The sequence below is a fragment of the Cucumis sativus genome, chromosome 2 (genome assembly GCF_000004075.3).
Source record: "Cucumis sativus cultivar 9930 chromosome 2, Cucumber_9930_V3, whole genome shotgun sequence".
Lineage (NCBI taxonomy): Eukaryota > Viridiplantae > Streptophyta > Magnoliopsida > Cucurbitales > Cucurbitaceae > Cucumis > Cucumis sativus.
This window is the reverse complement of record NC_026656.2, coordinates 11,285,932-11,307,707: the sequence shown is the minus strand read 5'-3', so window position 1 is coordinate 11,307,707 and position 21,776 is coordinate 11,285,932. Positions and strand designations below refer to the sequence as shown.

Genomic DNA, 21,776 nt, shown 5'->3' with positions numbered 1-21,776 from the left:
TGGCCCATGCAGGTCTCAAACTTGCGACCTTCGCGTTATTAGCACGACGCTCTAACCAACTGAGCTAATAGGCCTTCAAATAAAAAAAACATATATATTGTGAAGGGAGTCAGGGACGTTTCCACCCAAAGGAAAGAAAACAAGTCAAACCATTTTCTCTCGTTAGGTTCAATTGTCAATGTCCGTGGGAAGGGAGAAGTGAATAGACATGTTGTTGAGTTAAAAAAAAACCATATAAAATAACAAAATTGGCCCATGCAGGTCTCGAACCTGCGACCTTCGCGTTATTAGCACGACGCTCTAACCAACTGAGCTAATAGGCCTTTTGCACTAATAGAGCTAATATGTCATTAAGTCCCGAGATGCAATAACTAAAGGAATAATTATTTCATCCTTGGGCATCTCGTGCATTGCATACTCGAGATTGAATTAATTAAAGACAAAATTCTTTCATTCTGCGGCATCACGGGGCAATGTATGCTCAATATTGAATAAATATAGGAAAAATTCTTTCATCTTGATGCCACTAAGACTCGGGATCCAATAACTAAAGAAAGTTATTGTTTAAAATATCCCCCTGATGTTCGTGATATGTATATCAATATATCTTGAAATATTGATAATATACCTTGGAATATATACAAAATTATGACCGTATGTTACAATATACAAAATCAAAAGTATATTTTGTTTAATCAACTTTCTTTATTAGGTATCTTTAGTCCACAACATACACATAAGTCCCAAGATATCATACTATTTCGTTTATATATCATAGTATTAGTATACATTTCATAATTTTCAAATAAACAAAGGTAAATACTACAATAATATATATTTCACATGCATCAAATAAAGAAAACATATATATTGTGAAGGGAGTCAGGGGCGTTTCTGTCCAAAAGAAAGAAAACAAGGCAAACCATTTTCTCTCGTTAGATTCAGTTGTCGATGTCTGTGGGAAGGGAGAAGTGACTAGACATGCAAGTCTCGAACCTGTGACCTTCGCATTATTAGCAAAATGCTCTAACCAATTGAGCTAATAGTCCATTAAGCCCCGAGATCTAATAACTAAAAGAAGAATTCTTTCATCCCGGGTCATCTCGTTGCAATTAAGGCTCGAGATCGAATAACTAAAGGCAGAAGTTTTTCATCTCGAGGCATCATGAGGCAATGTATGTCCAATATCAAATAAAATATAGGCAAAATTCTTTCATCTTGGTGCCACTAAGGCCTGAGATCCAATAACTAAAAAAAGAATTCTTTCATCTGGGGCATTGATTACTCAACATCGAATGAATTAAGGACATAATTCTTTCACCCAAAGGCATCTCAATGCAACTAAGATCCAAGATCGTTTATCATGATCTACACTTTGTTCAAATTTGAAATTCATATTGTTTAAAACAAAAATAAAATAACCTGACAAGCCAACTCAATCCAAATTTTAATGGTTGGGTTAGGTTGATAATACAATTTGAGTTATTCGGGTTGCCAACCTTACCAACCCGAAAATATGGATTGGGTTGAGAATGTCCATCAACCTAACCCAACCAATTTACTCCCTTTTATATATGTGTGTGTTCCAAGGTATATTGACAAAATTAGAGGCTTTTTATTTCGAGGTTTATAACACATATATTTAGGGATAAAAAATGTTCCCAGTCTACTTGCACATGACCTAATCTCTATTTTCATCTCTTCTTCTTCCACCATGGTTACCATGAATTTGAATATAGGTGGCTGAACCTTGGTGTGGCCACTTTAACAGAGAGAGCGAACAACCAATAAGAGAAAGAACCAATTAGCAGTTTACGTCGATGACCGACGGTTGGTGGCATGCAAAAGTTGACCAAGATGAAAAATGATTAATGAATGTGGATGAACGACTCGTGGCCGATTTCTACTGATGAACAGACAATGAACATGCATCAAAAGTAGACAATAGAGGGAGGAGGAAGAAGGGGGAAGTGGAGATTGTTTCAACAAATTGTTTTTTTTACAATGGTGCGTTAATGAATGTGAATTATGCATGGAAAGCCTGTAGAAGTCAAGACTTTAACTATAAATAGTCATCGACATCGGTGGAAAGACAAAGTTCTATAGTTTTTCTTCTTGTAAAAAAAAGAAATGTTCATACATCGATAATAATAGAGAAATTGCATCAGATGACAATTCTTTATTTTTAAAAATAGCACATAGTATTTTTTTTTGGGCATATTGCAAAAATGACAGATAATTAAATATATCAAATGACTATAAGTGAGCTATCTACTTTTAAATTTACAATTTTTACAATTTAGAAAATGTAATAACATGATTCTTATTATCATAATTTTTTTTTCTATTTTTGCAAATGCTCCTAACTTAATAATATAACCCTTATTCTCGTGGAAAAATAAAGTTCAATAGGTCTATTTTTGTAAAAAATAAAATGTTCAAGATATTATTGTTATCTAGCCCTTATTTTAACGACTATTTTGCTGAAATCCATTTTTTCAATCATGAAAATTATTTTTATTATTTAGTCAATGTAAATAAAGATAAACTATTTACTTCATCTTCTAAATTTGTTTTTACAGCTATTGTACAAAACTTATAGTTTGTGTCAATTAATCTTTTGAAAGTTATTAATAAGTTAATCAATTTAAACCAATTAGTACAATTAGGTTGAAAATCATCCATACATCGATTTCCTCTCGTGTGTAGATTATTTCATCAAATATTGATTTTACAAGATGAATGATTAAAGGTGATGTATGGATGGACTTTCTCAAACGAAACCCTACCTAAATCTAAACTATTGATTCACGTACAAAAGTTACATGTTAAAGTGATGTAATTGTAAATTTCATGTGATATTTATCCAAATAGAATGTAATAATAGACGACGAGAACTTCTTCGGTGTTTACATTATTACAATTATTAGTTTAAGATTTTAATTAATTTGGTAAAACAATGAGGTTTATTGGTATAGATTAAATTTATCTTGAGAAATTCTATATATTTTTGTTAAAATTAAATCATATTTTGTTGCCTAAACTTTATATCTAGTTTCTAATTTTGGTCCATAAACTTTTGTAAACGTTTGTTTGTCTCATATTTTTTTTTAAAAAAAAACTTACTATACTTTGGTCATTGTCATTAGAATTATGTTAATTCTTTAATGAAATGATAATGTAACGTCTAAAATATTTTTTTTCTTCAAAACTTAAATCTCTCACATTCCCTCCCTAACTCTCACACCCTTTACTATTCATTTTCCAAATCGAAACCTTGAAGCAAATTAGAAGAACATTGAACAAAAAAAAAAAAAGGATCGAGCATATTATGTTAACATCCACGACAATGTAAAACAATAATTAAAAAAGTAAATACAAGCACAATTTATTTAAGTAAAATGTCAATACTTCAAATGTTGCAACATTCAAAACCTCGAAGACAAAATGACTTTTGAATTCTTCAATAAAAATTCAATTTATCATTTGTCCTCTAATTAAAAGCTAAAACCCTAAATTTTTAAAAGTTATCATCTTATTTGACTGTCTAACTAGTCATTCACATGTAAAAGTCACATCATCATTTCGTTTGAGAGTTAACAGAATTCTAACACCAAGAATCAAAATATACCATTTAAAAAAATTTAGAGAGATCAAAACAAACGTTTTTAAAAATTTAGAGACAAAAATAGATGAAGTTAGAATGTTTATGGACAAAATATGTTTAAAACTGTTTGTCTATATCATAAAATTAATTTATGATTGTATAGGTTGGGACCAAGCTTTGATGAATATATTTGAGGTGTCATCATGTAATAATCCAATTGACAATGTTGGGCAGTAAAGGAGAATTTGAGTGTAATCATAGATTTGTTTTCATTTGATATAATTGAGCATAAATGCTTAAAATTGAGGGACTTGATTATTTAAATGAACAAGTCTAGCCAATATATCTTTATTCTTTTATCATGAAAGTTAATTAATAGAGATCCCATTATTAGTTCTATTATTAATTTAAAAGGTAAAATTTTGATCATAATTGTACAAACATGTGGGATAACAAATTAATCTAATCTTACTTTTTTCTTGAAACATCATAATTATTTACATCTCCAAATTTGAGGAAAAAATGTACTCATTGTATCACTTTTATCATTTCCACATATTGCTCTATTTGATTTTTATATTCACACAATTATGAGCTATTCCAATTTGTATTCATTTGTGTAAAGCCAACATAATTTTAAAATTAGGACGTATTTAAAAATACATCTTCAAATATTTACTTTTAAAATAAGTCATTTTTAACAAAATTGGATTAAAATTATTTTGAGTGCATTTGAACAAAAATGGTTTAATTACTAAAATTTGTAATCATTATAATTAAATACAATTTTACAAACGGACCTTGCAAAAATAGCAAAAAGAAAAAAAAAATATGTTAATAAGATCTATGTCACTATATCTTCTAAATTACAAAAGTAGTAAATTTAAACATTATTAAAATTTTCATTAACAACTAATTGAAACCCGAAAATACAATAACTAAATCATATATATTTGTAGTTTGATTTGTTTTATGAAAGAGGAAAGTGGAAATGGGAATCACTAATTAAAATGGGACCTTCAAATTGAAAAGCAAAAATGCTATTATCTTTGCTTTAATCCAATGTCAAAAAACAACACCTAAAGTGGGGAAAAAGCTAACCTTCGACGGAAAATATGGAATTGAAGCCTTTTTTTCTTTTTTTTCAAAAGAAGAAAAATTACAAAACCAATAGAGAAGTAAAAAGTAGACATGGTGAAAAAAGGTAATTTGAAAAATTAGATTAAAATATCTATCCCTATATACAATTCTTGTGCTTTACATTCCATTTCGTTATAGTTTTATACTTTTAATGGTTGAATTTAAGAAATTTTCTACGAGTTACCTTGGCATCAAAATGTTGTAGAGTCAAACAGGTTGTCTCGTGAGATTAGTTGAGATGTAAGTAAGCTGGTTTGGACACTTACAAATATTAAAAAAAAGAAGAAAAACTTTCACTTATATTCGCCAATAGTATGATATTGTTCACTTTGGACATAAACCTTTAGTAGTTTTGCTTTTGGTACCACAAAAAAAAGATTACGTACTAATTGACATAATTGTTCATACTTACATGATCATTTCTTCCTCTAACCAATTTGGAATTCTGTTTGCACCTAACAATCCTCCCTTAAACCAAAGTACCATCTCAAGTCTTCTCTCATACATCGACTCCCAACTTCCTACGAGAGCTTGCTCTTATAAGGCCTAATAAGCAAAGTCAATTAGAGCACAATTATGAATTACATTGTGAAATGTACTCCGTATCAACCAACTTGACACACCCTTAGAATGTGGTTGGATCAACCTTTTTTAGTAAATAAGTATTTCAAGTGAAAAAAAACAAAACAAAAGTGTTTATAATGATCACCTGACTTGACCTAAAACCTAAGAAATATACTCTCCATCTGAAATCAACTTGATTTGATAAAGCTCTACTTTCTTGCTACACCTCAAGCACACTACAAGAAATATCACATACGATAGGAGGCAAAAATCGTTCTCGTAGCCCTTTGATACTTTTCGTAGAAGCTATTACAACTAATATTATTGAAAGTTCTACCCTTTAGCCATTTTTTCCTTTATAACAAATGTTGTAAAAAAGTCCATTTTTAGTTTTAAAATTAAATTGTTATGGAAACATTTCATATTATTGACATGACACGTTATGGTTTCTCTTTCACAACGTTATTTATAACGTATAGTAATTGTTTTCAAACATTTTATAGTGCACATTTTCAATACGTTGAAAAAAGAAATTGTAATTACCATATTATATCGTTAACAACAGCAAAAAATAAACATACACCATTAAAAACTATATTGTAATATTTTTATAGCATTAAAAACACTATTTTAACTTAATGATAACATCTTATTTCTCTAACGCTACCGTAGGTTATTTTATTAATAAAAACGTGTCATAGTGTACTTTTCAACGTTATGGAAAGTGGTATAAAATTTCATTCAATAGAATTTTATATTTTATTTCTTGTTCATATATTTATAGCTCTTTTCACCTATATGATCAAAAGTTAATTTCTAATAAGAAAAAGTTAAGCTAGTTTTCATAGTTTTAAAATCACCCAATACAAAAGTACTTCCATCATATGCAACTCTTGCCTGTGTGCCCATTTTAATCACCTAATAAAAAAAACAAAAACAACATGATCATTAAATTTAATAATACATCAACCAATAAACCATATAAATATTATTCATATTAGAAACTTCAACCAAGTTGAAAAAAAGAATTTGCTACTTTATCCGTCGATCAGGTATGAAGTAGGTCTCTATAAAAACGAATCAAACTTCTTTACTGTATCAACTCATACACGCACGACATTTGGATTAAGCAAGATATGAGGAGCCAATGTTTTTGGATCTTAATTAGAAGAACGTCTACCTTTAGCAATGATCGTTCTAGAGCTAAACCAACGTAGAAGCATAGACTTCTGGGGAAAATTGATTGTAACACTCTTTCCCAATATAGGAGAAGCAAAATGTCAAAGTCACAATAACTTAGAATACAATATGAGAATAGAAATATTAAATATAGTGTATGGAAGATAAATTTATAGGTGAAGAATTGGCAATTAGATTTGAAACGTGTGTCGATGTGGTGTTGTTGCATTAGTGACATTAATGGAATTTTGTTAGTGTCAATTTTGTATATAAATAAAGTGAGAGCATATTAACTATTAGAGTTTGAAATAATAACTTTGAATGACTAACAAAAAAAAGTTAATAAATAACATATTCCCTTCTCCTTTGGTAAAGAAGATACCACTTTTCTTCAACTCAACTACTTCGAACTAAAGTCGACCGATTGCAATTGTCTTCGAGAGAGATATAATAATAGTCTTGTCTTTTTTAGTCGATATGGATAACATTGACCTAGTTACCCCGGATACTAATCCTCTTATGTGACCACGTAAGGACCTAAAACTTTACTAATTGTATCATCAATCATATTATTCGAATTAAAATTAAAATCTACTTTTTTAGGATTAGTATATTGTTCAATTCGCTCTTACAAAGTTAAAAAAGTTATAATAACATTACATAATATGAAGCAACCAAGAATCTCCATCCATCTAGATTTAGATCACCCAACACAACTAGGATGAAATAGTCTTGTTTTTTTGTTCGAAATGTTGAAGAATTCACCGACACAACTGGGTTTGTTATACTACAACTTTGATACTAAATGAAAATAAAAACACGAGAGAAACTTCATCCCATCTCCACAAATAGTCTAATATTGTCCGCTTTGAACATATAAACAATAATACACACCTGTTTTTTCTTCCATTTAGCCTCTACCTCTCTTGTTTTTTTCATTATACATCTCTTCGTTTTTCCCTTTTTTTCCTTTTGCTAGGGCTTGAAGGACTTAAAGCTATGTTTCCTTCTATCATTTTTGTTTTTCATACTTATTTCAACACTAACTTGCATGCTTATGATACATTAAATTCTTAAGCTCCTAGTAGTTCGGTTTTGTTAGTTCTTTGTGAACTCCATGAATTAATTCCATATTGGATGTCCACTTGAAAGTTCTTTTCTTCTTCTATTTGGCCTTTAAAACTTGGTTAAGGTTGTTTTGTTATTTTTTTTTGTGCTCAAGCTTCACTTAGATCATTTCAATCTCTTTCTAAAGGTTGATCCTAGTTTGTAACTCTTGGAAACTATGACAGAAGTGGTAAGGCCATCTAAGTGAGTGATCAACATTTGATTATTGATCAAACTTGTTGTCGTGTAGTTACTCATGGAAATACTTTGTTGTTTTAGTTTCTTTCTAATTTTTTTTAAATAATTTGGTTAATTAAGTTTGCTTGTACTTGTTCCCTTCGGTGACACTCGATAGTAATTTCCTTGTATTTTGTTTTTTTGTAAAAGTGCTACCAGTCTCATTCTTATGCATGAAATTTTTTATTTATGTTTGTAACGATTTTGTAGTTAAGATAGAATTAGTTATGATGAGAATTGAGGAGATTTTCCTCAAAATAGGCTTCTAACGATGAATACAATAGCATTCCAAGTATTGTTATAGTGTGAAGGGTTGTGTTTTGGAAGCAAAAATGGCCAAAATTTATAGTTGTTGAAATAGGGATAACGTCACGATATGCTATGAACAACGAAGAATAGTGCTCAATCACATTTTCGTACTTTTACACATTTTCCCAAATCACAAATTAATTTGGTAAGAAATAATATTAGCAAACACATCAAATTTAATAAATTCAACTTTAAATAAGAACTAAACATAACCGTAGCAGGTAGTTATAAAAAAAAGAAAAAAAATACATGATGTAATATTTGAAATGATAAAAAATATTAAATAACAAATTAAGTTATTAAATGATTTGCTCAACAACTATGTCATCATGAAATTTCAAAATTCCACAAAAAAATACAAATCTATTCAACATGGAAAGCTTTAAAGTGTATTTAGTTATGAAAAAAAAGCTTGTGAAACACTTTTTAATTTACTTTAAATCATTTATAAAAAAAAAAAAAACAAAAAAAAACAATTATCTTGCGATCAAATCTCTATTATTTCCTTCTTGAATAATATGGATTCCTATTGGGTTGAATCCATTTTAGAAAGAAACAAAAGAGGGAATCTTCATATTTTACTTTATTTTTTTTAAGATTTTGTCAAGAAATAAGAAAAAGGATGGAGTATGAAATACTTCAAATGTTATTTATGGAAGAAAGATTAGGCATTTGCTTAAATCAAATTCTTTACTCTAAGAAATAAATGGGCCAAACCCTTTTTTAATAGTTTGGTTTTAAAAGAAAAAGGAGAGAGTGACACGTGTGATTTGATATTTGGCTTAAAATAAAGATATAGGAAATGATCCTAACCTCACTAACTTTCTTATATTCGGTTTTGGTTCTATATTTGACTAACCAAACTAAATACATATTATTGCAAAACCAAAATAAATAAAATCTATGTTAAAGAAGCAAAAGAAAAAAAAAAAAAATACTTTGCTTATTCTATTTTTTTTATGCCCTACAAAGCCTACTAATTTATTTTCTTATATATATGATTTCTAACTTGTCTTTAATTCTTAAATTAAGTTAATCTCTCTTTATTGTTCTGAGAAAATAACAAATCTTTATTAAGGAAATTAGTTAAAGACTTATTTTGTTTATCTAATTGCTCTCCACGTGTCCTCTTTGAGTTCATTAGTTCCCTATATATATAATAATGGCACTTCATTAATTGAATTAATAAAGTATGCAAGTGTTATTTAGAACCTTACTCAATATGTATATAGGAGGATTTCCAACTTGAGGATACTATGAATTTGTTTTTCTGTTTATAGGAATAATAGCAAATTTTTTTTACATGCATTTATTAAATCATGTTTACCCATTTTCTGTATTTCGATGTAGGGTTAAATTTGTTAGAGAAAAAATGTTGGTATCTCGTTCAATTGTTGGTATCTTTTTTGGGAAAGAAACTTGAAAGACTGTAAATATTAATTTTTTCGATTTTAACCACAAATTGAGCTCTTGAAAGTAGAGCCCACATAACGGGAGTGGATCATTATTTCAGTATTATCGATGACAGGTTTGAGATCGAGGATAGTAAAAGATACTATTGAGCTAATTAAGTGATATTTGTGAATACATTGAACTAGTTGTGAAAGACTTTGTACATACGCTCCATCGAGGGTCTTAAGATCGTGATGAAGGTGACACCAACTTAAAAGAGTGTTAGGTTATCTGAGACAATCCAACCAAAGAGGTATTTAAGTCTGGATAGGGGTTTGAGTGTCTCAATTAAGAGAGCCAAACCCACCGGTGCAAGTGACAGAAGCAACTGTTAGACTTCTGAATCTTAGACGTCTAAAATGGAAATCGCCTGGAACTTGGTCTCCTAGTTAATTTGTAGTTGCATGCTTAGATAAGGTCCCACCTAAATTGAAAGGATGCTTGGTTGGAGGTCGCCTAGATAGAACGTTTAGACTGTGATCGGCTAGACTGAATGGCTAACTGCATAACAAAAATTTGTTAGATGAAGACTTAGTCATGGATCACACTCTCTTCAAGATATTTTGTGGCTCTACTAGGAGTGCAAACAGTTTTTTATCTGCCACTTCTCTTCAAAATAAAACAACCTAAAATACTCGATCAGAGTTGCACTACAACCAATTAGAAAACCAACACTCTTGAATGACTTTGTTCGGAAACTAAAATGAGAGAAAAGAAATTTTTATGAGAGAGTTTTGCGTAAGAAAATATGATTTCAGATTATTAAAAACGAGACAAGGAGGAGAATTATATATAGTGGTGAGTTTCATAACGCCTTAACAATCAGAAAGTCATTAACATCTGAGATCTAAAAGTCTCAACAATTAAGTCAAAGCATAACGTTTCAACAATTGATGATACAATAAGGGATCAGAACGCTCAACACATTATAAGATCTCAATGTCGCAACAAGATCTCAACAACTCGCATCTCAATGCATTCAAACTTTCATCACTTCATGTCTAAGTGCCTCAAACAAATTATTTTGAAAAATAATTTTATTAATTAAAAATAAAATAAATAATCATTAAAAACAAGATTATTATTTTTATCCCTCAACTCATTTGTTGCAGTGTCAACAGCCGTTTAAGTGTAAGAAGGTATCAACAAATCTACATTTATCCATGTTTTATATGTGTTGGAATAAAATCTACTAGAAAAGTAGAAGACCTTCTTCATGCCAACCAAGAAGAGGAAAACAATGGATAGGTTGGTTTTATGTTAAAAAATTACAAGTTTTTCTGAACTATTTAATTTGTTTTTTTTAAAAAAAGTTTTTATTTATTTGTTGGTTTATTTTTCAAGATTTCAATAGTCCGTACAGAGAAAAAACAGAAAAAAAGAAGTAAAGGGGTAAAATAGAAACAATATTTAATTAAGGAAGAAGAAAGGGAGATGAGGATTGTGAAGTTGATAAAAACAGATGGAGTAGTGGTGAGAGGTGAGAAGTGAGAAGAAATAATAATAATAACAATAATGGTGGATGAAAATGAAAGGAAAGGACAGATGGCGTTGGTAGATGAAAGGAGGGTTTTTGAGATGACATGATATGATGAGTCTGTCATTTATGTGTTGATGTGTTGATGTGTTGATGTGTTAATGTGTTGATGTGTTGATGTGTAGTGTATTTAACAACAACTCAACTACACCTTCTTTTCCAGTTTTGCATACGACACTCTGAAACCGCTTCACTATCACTTCTCCATCTCCATCTCCATCCCCATCCCCATCCCCATCCCCAAACCCTAACCCTAACTCAACCCTACTTTCTTTCCAACCTTCATCACCATTACCTAATCCTTTACACCAACACCAACCCCAACCCCAACCCACATGTTCAAAAGTTTCTGTCTACTTAGTTTCTATGAAAATATTATTAAGAAACAGTGCCGAAGCCGTAAATTTTATATACGTAAGGGCACTATACATATATAAAAAAAAAAAGTTATAAATAAGTGTAAAATGATATGTCGTTAAATTCTCTCGATACACATACTACAATTATTCTCTATATGAGTTTTCATGTTTTGTAATCAATCAATAGTAAATTGAATATCACAATTGTAATTCGAAATTTTAGTTATTAGACTAAGATTTTCAGTCAATTCTTCTATTTTTTTGTTTTTTGTTTTTTTTTTTAAGAATGTCAACTTTTTTCGTCTCTATCTGTCCGTATTGAATTAGATTTGACTTTACATAAATATTTACAATAAAGATATCGAAATATCTTAATATATTAAGAACTAAAAAGTCTAAGAAGAGTTAGAAACTTACTTGTTAAGGGTGTGATACTTAATAAGAATATGAAAATTACATAGAAGAAAAAAGAGTAAGTTTTACCTACTTAGTAGAATGTTATTGAAAAATGAGATGGAGAAGGGAGACTTTTCTAAATTTTGAAAGCTGGGTGTGGATTTGAACACGAGTGGGAAATGGTGCCCCCTTGGCCAACGATCTACATGGAGCATTTGGTCACACTACTTCAACTTTAGATATATATATCTTTTAATTACTATTGTTACATCTCCCTTGTCCCCAATGTGGCTCTGCTGCTATTCAGAAAGTCGGTATATAATTATAATTGTTGGAAACCTAAAGAATGTTCGAATAAGTTAGAAATCTTAGGCAAAACATTGATGATAAACATAAATGATATCATCATATATAATCAAGTATGTGAAAATTTGGTTTGGAAAAATATTCAAATGAAAATAAAATGAATTTGTTATTAGTTTCAAATTGGACAAAAAAAATCTACATCTAAATATGACTGTATTTATGTTAAGTTTATTATATTACGAACCTAAACTTTTTTGATAAGTTTATTATAGGTGCAGTTTAGTTTGATAAGTTTAAATTCGTTCAGAATTTTAATTATGAAATTTAAATTTGATTTCAATTTAATATTTATTTTTTAGATTTACATTTTTGTTTTATTAAACACAAACCGTGGCATTGTTTGTTAATTGATTTAAAATAATTCTAATCATTAATTTAAGTTCTACTGTTTTTATCAATATTCAAATTAAATCTAAAATTTAACTTCATCATTATTTTTAATCAAGTAGTGAATATTAATTTAAAAAATGAAAGTGAATATTTAGTAAAAAATGTAAAATATTGAGATTTAGAGACCAAATTCAACCTAACTCAAATTCAATAATAAAATATTTTGAAAGATAAGAACTAAATTGAAACCAAATAAAAAAAAAAGTCAAGAACTAAAAGTTTAAAATTGTGAAATTTAAAGTTCAAATAAAAACTATACCAAAAACTTATAAAACTAAGAAAGTATTTTTTTCTTGAAAATAAAAATATTTATGAACATGAATAAGATAAGATTACAATTAAATAATTTCAATTGGAGGCACAAAGTCAAGTCAAGTGTATATTAAGCAAAAAAAAATAAAAAATTCAACAATAATAATTTATATGTCTATTCATTTTTCAAAATTTACAAAATTTAAAAATTATGGATTACACACATTTTAAATTAAATAGATACAACCTTCAAAATTTTCAAAATTGAGAGACGTTGTAAGAGTCCATGTGCTCTATAGGATATGGTTCATTGAATTGCATTTGTATATGGTTTATGGAATTTAATTTCTATGTTTTGATGAATTGAAAGTTAGGATCCATTAAATATAAAATCCAATTTTATATCTATTATTATATCAATAAATTTGTATAATGTTTCAAACCCTAAATCTAGGATATTTAAACAAATGAAATAAGTGAAGTAGCAGTAGCATGTTGAGAAATAATTTTCTCAAGCATGGATTTATTGGAAGTTTACTAAATTCTCTAAACAACGAAGGGAAACTCCAAGAATTGGATTGGAAAATATGGAAACATATGAAAATTTAGAGAACTTGCATGAGATTAACATATTAGCATTCATCAATATTATTGCGAATATGACAAAAATACACATAAATATAATTACCAAGTCAAAGCTGAATTCTTTTTAACATAGTTTTGAAATTTCCTAACTATATGAACTTCAAATTGATTTTGTGGAAATTAAAGTGTCTTTTCTCTTTTTCTCCTTGGTCGTTCCATTAATTTCAAAATTTATTTGGTTAGGTTTCTAATTGGCCACAAATTCAATCCTTGAAAAATCAAGCCTATATTATTTTCCTAAACGAATTTAAACCATTCAAATTATATCTATGATATAAGAACCTCGTTAAGAAGGAAATCTAATGAAGCTACAACGATATGAGATTAATTCATTGGTTAAACTCATTGACCGCATTAATCAATATTAGTTAATTGTGTATTCCATTAAAAACTAACAACGGAACTTTTCTCACTGTTTTAACTATCGATATATTTTTATGGCTATGTATATATATGTAACAATAACAAGAAGTTAGTCTTTCCTGAGTGTTCATAACACCAACTGGACACTCAATTATCTATTTTAGAAGCTATACATACTATGTAAGAGGAATACGCGTAATCATACAACAATCACAAGGTTATCTTTGAAAATATTAACTAATCGACAAATATTATAATGTATCAAATGGAAACCAAAATGTAATCTGATAGCTATCAGTTGGCCTCGTTAGTTGTTATTATTTGTTTGCAATAAGAAAACAAAACACAAGTTATTAGATGAAATGGTAAACAATCATATGAAAATTAGAAGGCTCTCAAAGAATTTTATTTAAAAAGTAAAAACAATATTTTCAATCCCGAATGACAATCGAGTGACACTCATCATAATCTCAATTATTTCTACAACAACTATCACTTAAAACTCAAATCCAAAACACCAAATAGCAATCTCCATAATCAAATACTAATCTTAGTTATTTCTACCACAACTATCACATGCTACTCAAACGTAAAAAACCAATTAAAAATCAAATGATAATCTTAGTTATTTCAACAATATTTGCACGACATTTTTCAAAATAAAAAAATAATAATATAAGAACGAAGTAATATGAAGTGAGTTGAAAAATGTAACCTAAAAGTATTACTAATCATTCAAAAAAATTTAGTATATTTTGTAAATATCTCTCATTTATTGTTATTTTGTGATTGGTTATTGTTATTTTTTTAAAAAAAGTTTTTTTTGGACACCAAAACCTTTAACACTGTAGGGAAATGACAAAAATAATCCCTAACGTTCTGCGTGGACTGTCTTAAGGAAGGAGGGCAACCTCGTGATTTCACATTAACACGAGAATTTCACGGGAGTGGGTTGGTTGGTTTCCTTTAGCTGCCCTTCGCTCACGCCACACGATCATGTGGCGGTTGTGAACGCCTCCGCGTATGAGGGTCTGTGGCAAACTCGTCATTTCCTACTTCATGTAAGGGTAGTTTCCAAATAACACTCTCTTGACGTCATCTATACATAACGTGGAAGCAAATCGAGAAGGCCACGCACCAGTTTTGTCCATTTCTCGACACGTGGTCCTTCCAGATGATTATATCGTTCTTATGCCACGTCGGAACTCCTACGTGGATATCAATCCCAGTCAGCCACACCTCTCGTTTCTCTTTTTAAATGTCTTCCAAGACTTCTCATTTCTCTTCCATCGTCGACTGAAGAAAAGCCGAGCGCGTACTCAAAACCCCGAGTTCGTTTTAACGTTTTCCTTCTCCTCCGGCGACCGCCCTAACTCGCCGGAAACCTTGTTTCTCTCTCGTAGTTATGGAGTTTCTTATGATCGGTTGCGTTCCAGGTACGGTCTGAGCACTCTGACCGTATCTGGTTTCCTTAAACGAAAGCGACTTTACTTGGCTGAGTTTCGAAGTTATTCCATATTCTGTCTAGAAAATTAAGGGGAAAACTACATTATAATAATTAAGGATTAGGTTTCTCGGTTTTTAGCTATCTCGAATTTATCTGAGTACATTTAATTTTTTAGATAAGTTTCAGAGATATCGATGATAATTGTAATCGAACTGTGGGTTATGGAATTCACATTTTCTGTATTATAAGCATATCCCTGTTTTGGTTGTTTTTGTGAACACACTTGTTCGTTTCCTAATCTTGAATTAACCGAAGGAATTGAAGAATACGGGCTTCAATTTTAGAAAATGATGAAGATTGTAGTTGTTGGTATCTGATTGTCTGAGGAGGTGCCGAAATTCGTTCGAGTGAGCTTCTCTGAATATGCCATTTCAGATGAAGATCCAGCCAATCGATTTTGACACTATCGAAGCAGCAGCTAGGTTTGAGCTGGTGAAGCCGGTTGTGAAGTCGAAATTGAAGCGATTGTTTGAGAGACAGTTCCCGAACGTACTGAGAAATTCGGCAGAGAAGGCCAACTTTGAAGAATTGAACGCTAACAAGGACGGCTCCGATGGTGTCTCTTCTGAGTTAGAGCCTAGTTCTTTATGCTTGGCGAATATGGTTCAGAATTTCATAGAGGATAACAATGAGAAACAATTCAGCGCGTCTAGGTGCGGCCGCAGTCGCTGCAACTGCTTCAGTGGAAACAATACGGATAGCTCCGAAGAGGATGTGGATTCACATGGTTCTTTTGGCGATTCCAATTTTTCATCCGGCGGTGAAGCATGGGAACTTCTGAAGGTATAACGGATCATCTTATTCACTTTTTTTTTTTTTTTCTGGGTAAATGATTAGTTTCCATTTCATTATATTTTCCTAAATGGTATATGTTTCTTGTTTTCTATCATTTCTGATAACGTTTTCATATTCGAGCAGAGCTTGCTTCCTTGTACAAGTGTTCATGAGAGGAATTTATTAGCGGATACGGCAAGGATCGTAGAGAAGAACAAGGTCTGCAAGCGTAAAGACAACTTAGCAAGAGAGATTGTTACTGATGGGTTGTTGGCTCTTGGCTACGACGCTTCCATCTGCAAATCTCACTGGGAAAAATCCCCCACATATCCGGCCGGTATGTTTCTTAACTATTCTCGTTGATTATCGAAAAATTTTGAGTATTGAATTTGAATTTGAGCGGTTTCTTCTTTTTCGGGAGAAGAGGGTTTGCCCAAAATTATACGAATTAGTTATTCTGGAGAAAATCTAGGGTATTTGAACCGGACCGTCTATTGTTCTCTTAAAAATTTGAATTTCAACTGATTTTTTCCAATTATAGTTGATTTGAATATAATCGGTTTTTGTGATGCAACAGGGGATTATGAATACATTGACGTGATTATCGAAGGAGAACGTTTATTGATAGACATCGACTTACGATCAGAGTTTGAAATTGCACGATCAACCAAAAGCTACAAATCGATCCTTCAACTTCTTCCTTATATTTTTGTCGGCAACCCTTATCGCCTTCAGAGGATCGTATCGATCGTATCAGAGGCTGCAAAACAGAGCTTAAAAAAGAAGGGGATGCCTGTTCCTCCATGGAGAAAAGCGGAGTATGTAAAAGCAAAGTGGCTCTCTCCCCATATTCGTGCCTCATCCTTGTCCATTTCATGCCCAGATCCTGAGTCAAAGGATACTATTGAAATCTGTGCTGAGAAATCGGTGGATCGTAATGGGTTGGGAGAGGTTGAGTCTGTTTCAGTTGTAAAAGAATGGAAGCCTCCAGAGCTTAAGCCTAAAAGCTCGTCGGTTGGGGCTAGAAATCTCAAGATTGTTACTGGTTTGGCATCGGTTATTGAAGACTAGCTAGCCATGGAATTTTTGGTTTTGTTTCTTTTTCTCTTTTTTAGGTTTTTGACTAGTAAAAACAAATAGTTATACACAACCTATATCATGGTGTTATAAAACCTTCAAATCCCCTTCTGGTTTTTGTGTAAGGGTTTGGGTTTGGATATTACTCTTTATCAATAATATTTGAAAGACAAATAGTTGACAACTATCAATTTTGTAAAAGCCTTCCCTCTTCCCTCTAAGAAAATCTTTGCAGGTCATTAGGTTTCTGTTTAGATCTTTGATTGAAGGTGTAGTGGTAAGCAACGAAGGTAAGGGAAGCAACTCACTGCAGTTTTTAATCAATGATTTTTTTCAGGGAATAAAGTTTTTTTTTTTCTTTCTTAATTTTGGTTATTCCACCACTGAAATGCTTGTTTTATTCTTTGAGGATGGCAGAAACTGATTTTATGATTGAAGAAGAAGATTACACCAAAGTATTTGTTGGCCTTGAGCAACGTGAGGTGAGTTAATAATTCTTCTTCTTACCTTTTTACGATAAAGCTAAAATGGCCTCTCTGACATATCCATCCATATTCTTTTATCCATCCATATTCTTTATCCATCCTTCTGCTACGGGAAGATAGTGATATAATGAATGATTCCAGGTCCTGTTTTATGAGACCATACCCCTCACTTCTCCTGAACCTCTCTAATGTCTACAATATTTTATTAGTAGTTCATTAATGTGTGATATTTAATTTACCCAATCGTGTTCATTTTGAACTCTATTTACCTGACCTGGATGTATGAGAAATGTCAGCAATTTCCAGGATCCTATAATATTAACTAATTCTAGTGAAAGCAAAATTTAGATTAGGCTCTTGCAGCCCATTAATGGCTAATATATTAAGGGGAAGTAGGAGTTGTGGGATGTGAGTTGTGACTACTTTTTTTTTTATCCCAATGACTTTGTGGGTGATGCTACTAGAAAAACTTTAATTTTATACCTCAACCACTCTCTTTACCCGAATGAGATTTCGCTATTTCGTCCATTATCTATGGTATATTTATATTCTTGCTATGTACTTAATTATTAGGCTTATTAGCCCTTTAATGTCGACAAACCAATTTGGTTCAATTTAGCTAGCTTTCTGCAGTTTTTGAAGTTCATGATTTTGGGGGTATGGTTAAGAGTGAAGACTTAAAGATATGGTTTTTATCCTCAGGGGAGCTGTATAATGATCAATCTGAGGTTGTTGGACATTGCGTGGACCTTTTAACTCCATACTTCTCTCTCTAAATGGTTTAAGAATCTTACACACCTTATTTCTGGAAGCAAACAAGATGGGTGTGGTGGGGGCTATAAGAAATAGGACTTTTTCATTTGCAGAACTTAGGTAGCATAGCCTAAAAAGGCAAAAATAAAAAGTACTAGGAAATGGGTGGTTTTGCATTTATTAGGCCCTGTCCTGACAATGATGTCCACAACTAATACCATAATAAATCTCTTTACTTAAATTTACTTCTATCCTGATCCACCATTTTCTTTTGTTGTTTTTAGCAACACAATGTTTTCTCCTCAAAGCCTCCCCCACATTATGTATACATCTTATTTATTATTATTCACTACTTTTTAATCTTCTCTACCTGCTTTGAGTGGTTTGGTCTTTTCTGGCTCCCCACTGATGTAATTAAAAGTTTCTTTCTTTTTCATCAAGTTTCAATAGATTATGTTTCTAAAATAAAATCCATTACTGGGGTTAAGTGTTGAAAGGTATTAAACAAATATTTATCTTAGTTGGATTAAAGAGTACCACCATCCCAAAAAGTAGAATCCAATTAGAAATTAGAACATCGATAATCTTGTTTAGAGTTCCTGCTTTGCTTTTAGTTGAGAATCTCTCTATTTCCGGCTTGTGTTTAAAAATTGTCGTTTGTGCTATTTTGTGCAATCGAAATCGCCTCACGTTCTATCTTGAAATTCCCACCAGATTATACTCCTATGTTTTTTCTTTATTAGAAAATTTATTTTCTCCAATTAGACCTGACTTATTTTAGCAGCTTAATGGTTTGGTCTCTCGTTTTTTTAATAGTACAACAGTGGCCAGGATAGGAATTGAACCAACAACCAACAGATATAAAAGTTATTTAAAAATTTTACATTTTTACTCCAAAAGTTAATTTTTATTTGGATTTACATTAGAGGAGTGGTATTAGGATTGAGAGAGAAACTATTAAAAGGAGTGAATTAATAATTTTGAAATCTAGTGTTCAAATAATGCAAATCTTTAAAAATTTTAAGGGTAAGTTGTAATCTTTTGAAATTCAAAACCAGAATAGAAAATTTACTCAAAACTAGGGGTAAGAGTTCATTAGAAAAATCTCTAAAACCTAGAAAGAATTTGCATTCAAAGTCGTACCTGTCTGCATGTCAATATATATTATTGTTTTTACGTTTTTTTCAAAATATTTTAATTGTTTTTATTTTTATTTTTTTTACCTTTTTTAACGAAATATTTTGATTTCTTAAGATGGGTGCATCCAAAATCTACCCAAGTACTTTTTCTTTTAGTAAAGTGATATTCTCAAACCTTTCTTTTATTCAAAATTGAATGGTAAAGGTTTTATTATAAATTCAGTTCGTAAACTTTAATATTTGTTTGGCAAATGCTTTTGAGATTATAAATTTAATTTCTGCTTTTTTAAATTAAAAATCCACAATACTCAGAAGTTCAGAATAATATTGGGTTAAACGTTCTTAGTTGGGACAAAAAAGAAAAAAAAAGTTTAGAAGTCACCCTGAACTTTAGGGACCTCAAACTTTGTAAACTAAATTTATAACTTAACCTTAAAATAATAATTATATAAGTTTGTACTCATGTTACTTTTGACTCCTATTACAGGAATGACTTGAAAGGAAGAAGGGGCAGAAAAAGAAAATAAAGAAAGTAAAGTAAAGATTAAAAAAAACCATGGTCAAAATCAAGTGAGACTTTTTTGTCAGTGTGTAGATTACTTGCTAACATTATAAAGGTAGTACGTTATCCCTTCTACTCTACTCTTTAAAAAATGTCTTTACATATTTCAGTTCCATGGTTTCTTCTTTTCTATTAGCTATTAGTTTCTTGCTTCTTTTTCGGTATAAAATACATTACCATTTATAATCTGTTTGGCTGAGTAGATTGTTTGTACTGACTAATATTTAAAATCACAAGTAGAGTGTTAAATGTCGACATACCATTTTGTATGTAGAGATAGAAAAGCAGATGAACTTACATAAAAAGACCCAACTTGATCATCTCTCCCTTGCTCTTTCACGTTGGTCTAATCAACTTGTTAATATTATGCATGTGATTGAAATGTTAGAGAGAGCTTTATTGGAAGTAGGGCAAGGCAGGCTGCATATTCTTTTTAGACATAGGGATTCTTCTCCTTTTAGGGAGCAAAGGCAAAGGCTAAAAGGTATTGGTTTCTTTTGGCTATGGAAGTAAAAAAAATTGTGCTATTCACATTCTAAGTTCCCCCATGGTACAGGCAGTAGTGGCCCCAATGAAACCCAACTCCATTCTTTTGCATACTTGCATTGAATTTGTAGGTCTGATGGCCACAATTGAAAAAATATATTTGGAGAGAACTTCCAATTTTTAGGTTCTCGATGCCTTTGACACTTGAAAATGATACTTTTGTTAGTGCCATTAAAGTTTCATATTAGACGAAAAAAGGAGAGATCACTTGTATGTACAAGTGAAAGACCATTTTGTTATTATAGTGTATTTATTAGATTCACATGAACTTTATCTCTAAACACTAGTTGACAATAAGAGAAGTAGTCGTCGTCTTATAAATATTTGAGATCAATTTACTTTCTTTGTTGCTAGATTCTCACTATGTTCCTTGTCTCTTCAGGTTTACTATTTTTGGATTAGATTTCAATTTTTGTTCATCAATTACATGTTTTGGTTGGGCTTCATGGACTTTTATCAGATTGACATGAGAATTTATCTTAAAGTCATGAATATGAGATACACGTAGTCCATGTATCTTATAAGCACAGTAAGACCTTACTGTGAGACTTTCAACAATATTTTTGGGTGATTCTAAGGCCATTGACGAGTATGAGATTAATTTATTTTGCTAATGCCTAACGTGTTATTTGAACATTGAAGAACGATATATAGATACCAAAGGGCTTTGTGAAGTGTGTATAAAGTTTGTTGTATTGTGTTATAGTTGTAATTTTAGTAATTTAGTAGATAGCAAAGGTACGTATCAAATCAAGTTCAAGTTCTTCTGCAATAAATGTTGTGTGTAGGCGTTATATATATTTCACCTTGTTGGTAGGACTTGAGAGGTTTGTCTTAGCCAGCGATCTTGTTTGCTTGATGGATCTTGGGACATTGCTATGTACAACACAAGCCTACACAAATTGGTCAAGAAGATCAACACTGTGTAAATGAAATGCTTGCCTGATAGGCCTGAACTTATAGTTTTATTTATCAACAGCAAGGGGGAAAGAACTTTGAGAACTCTCCCAATTCTCTGAAGAGAACCTGA

At 30.9% G+C, this 21,776-nt stretch overlaps 1 protein-coding gene and 2 non-coding genes across 3 annotated transcripts; 1 reads left to right on the top strand and 2 right to left on the bottom strand.

The window, feature by feature from the left end:
- Positions 1 to 74, bottom strand: TRNAI-AAU. Its single transcript has one exon. It is a non-coding gene; the product is annotated as a tRNA-Ile (tRNA).
- A 175-nt stretch (positions 75 to 249) lies between these two features.
- On the bottom strand, positions 250 to 323 carry TRNAI-AAU. The gene has a single exon. It is a non-coding gene; the product is annotated as a tRNA-Ile (tRNA).
- Positions 324 to 15,183: 14,860 nt separating this feature from the next.
- Positions 15,184 to 17,627, top strand: LOC101219977. Its single transcript, XM_004145326.3, has 3 exons — positions 15,184 to 16,193; positions 16,329 to 16,521; positions 16,762 to 17,627. The coding sequence occupies exons 1-3, from the start codon at positions 15,774 to 15,776 to the stop codon at positions 17,253 to 17,255; spliced, it is 1,107 nt and encodes a 368-aa protein (XP_004145374.1). The 5' UTR covers positions 15,184 to 15,773; the 3' UTR covers positions 17,256 to 17,627.
- Positions 17,628 to 21,776: the final 4,149 nt, after the last annotated feature.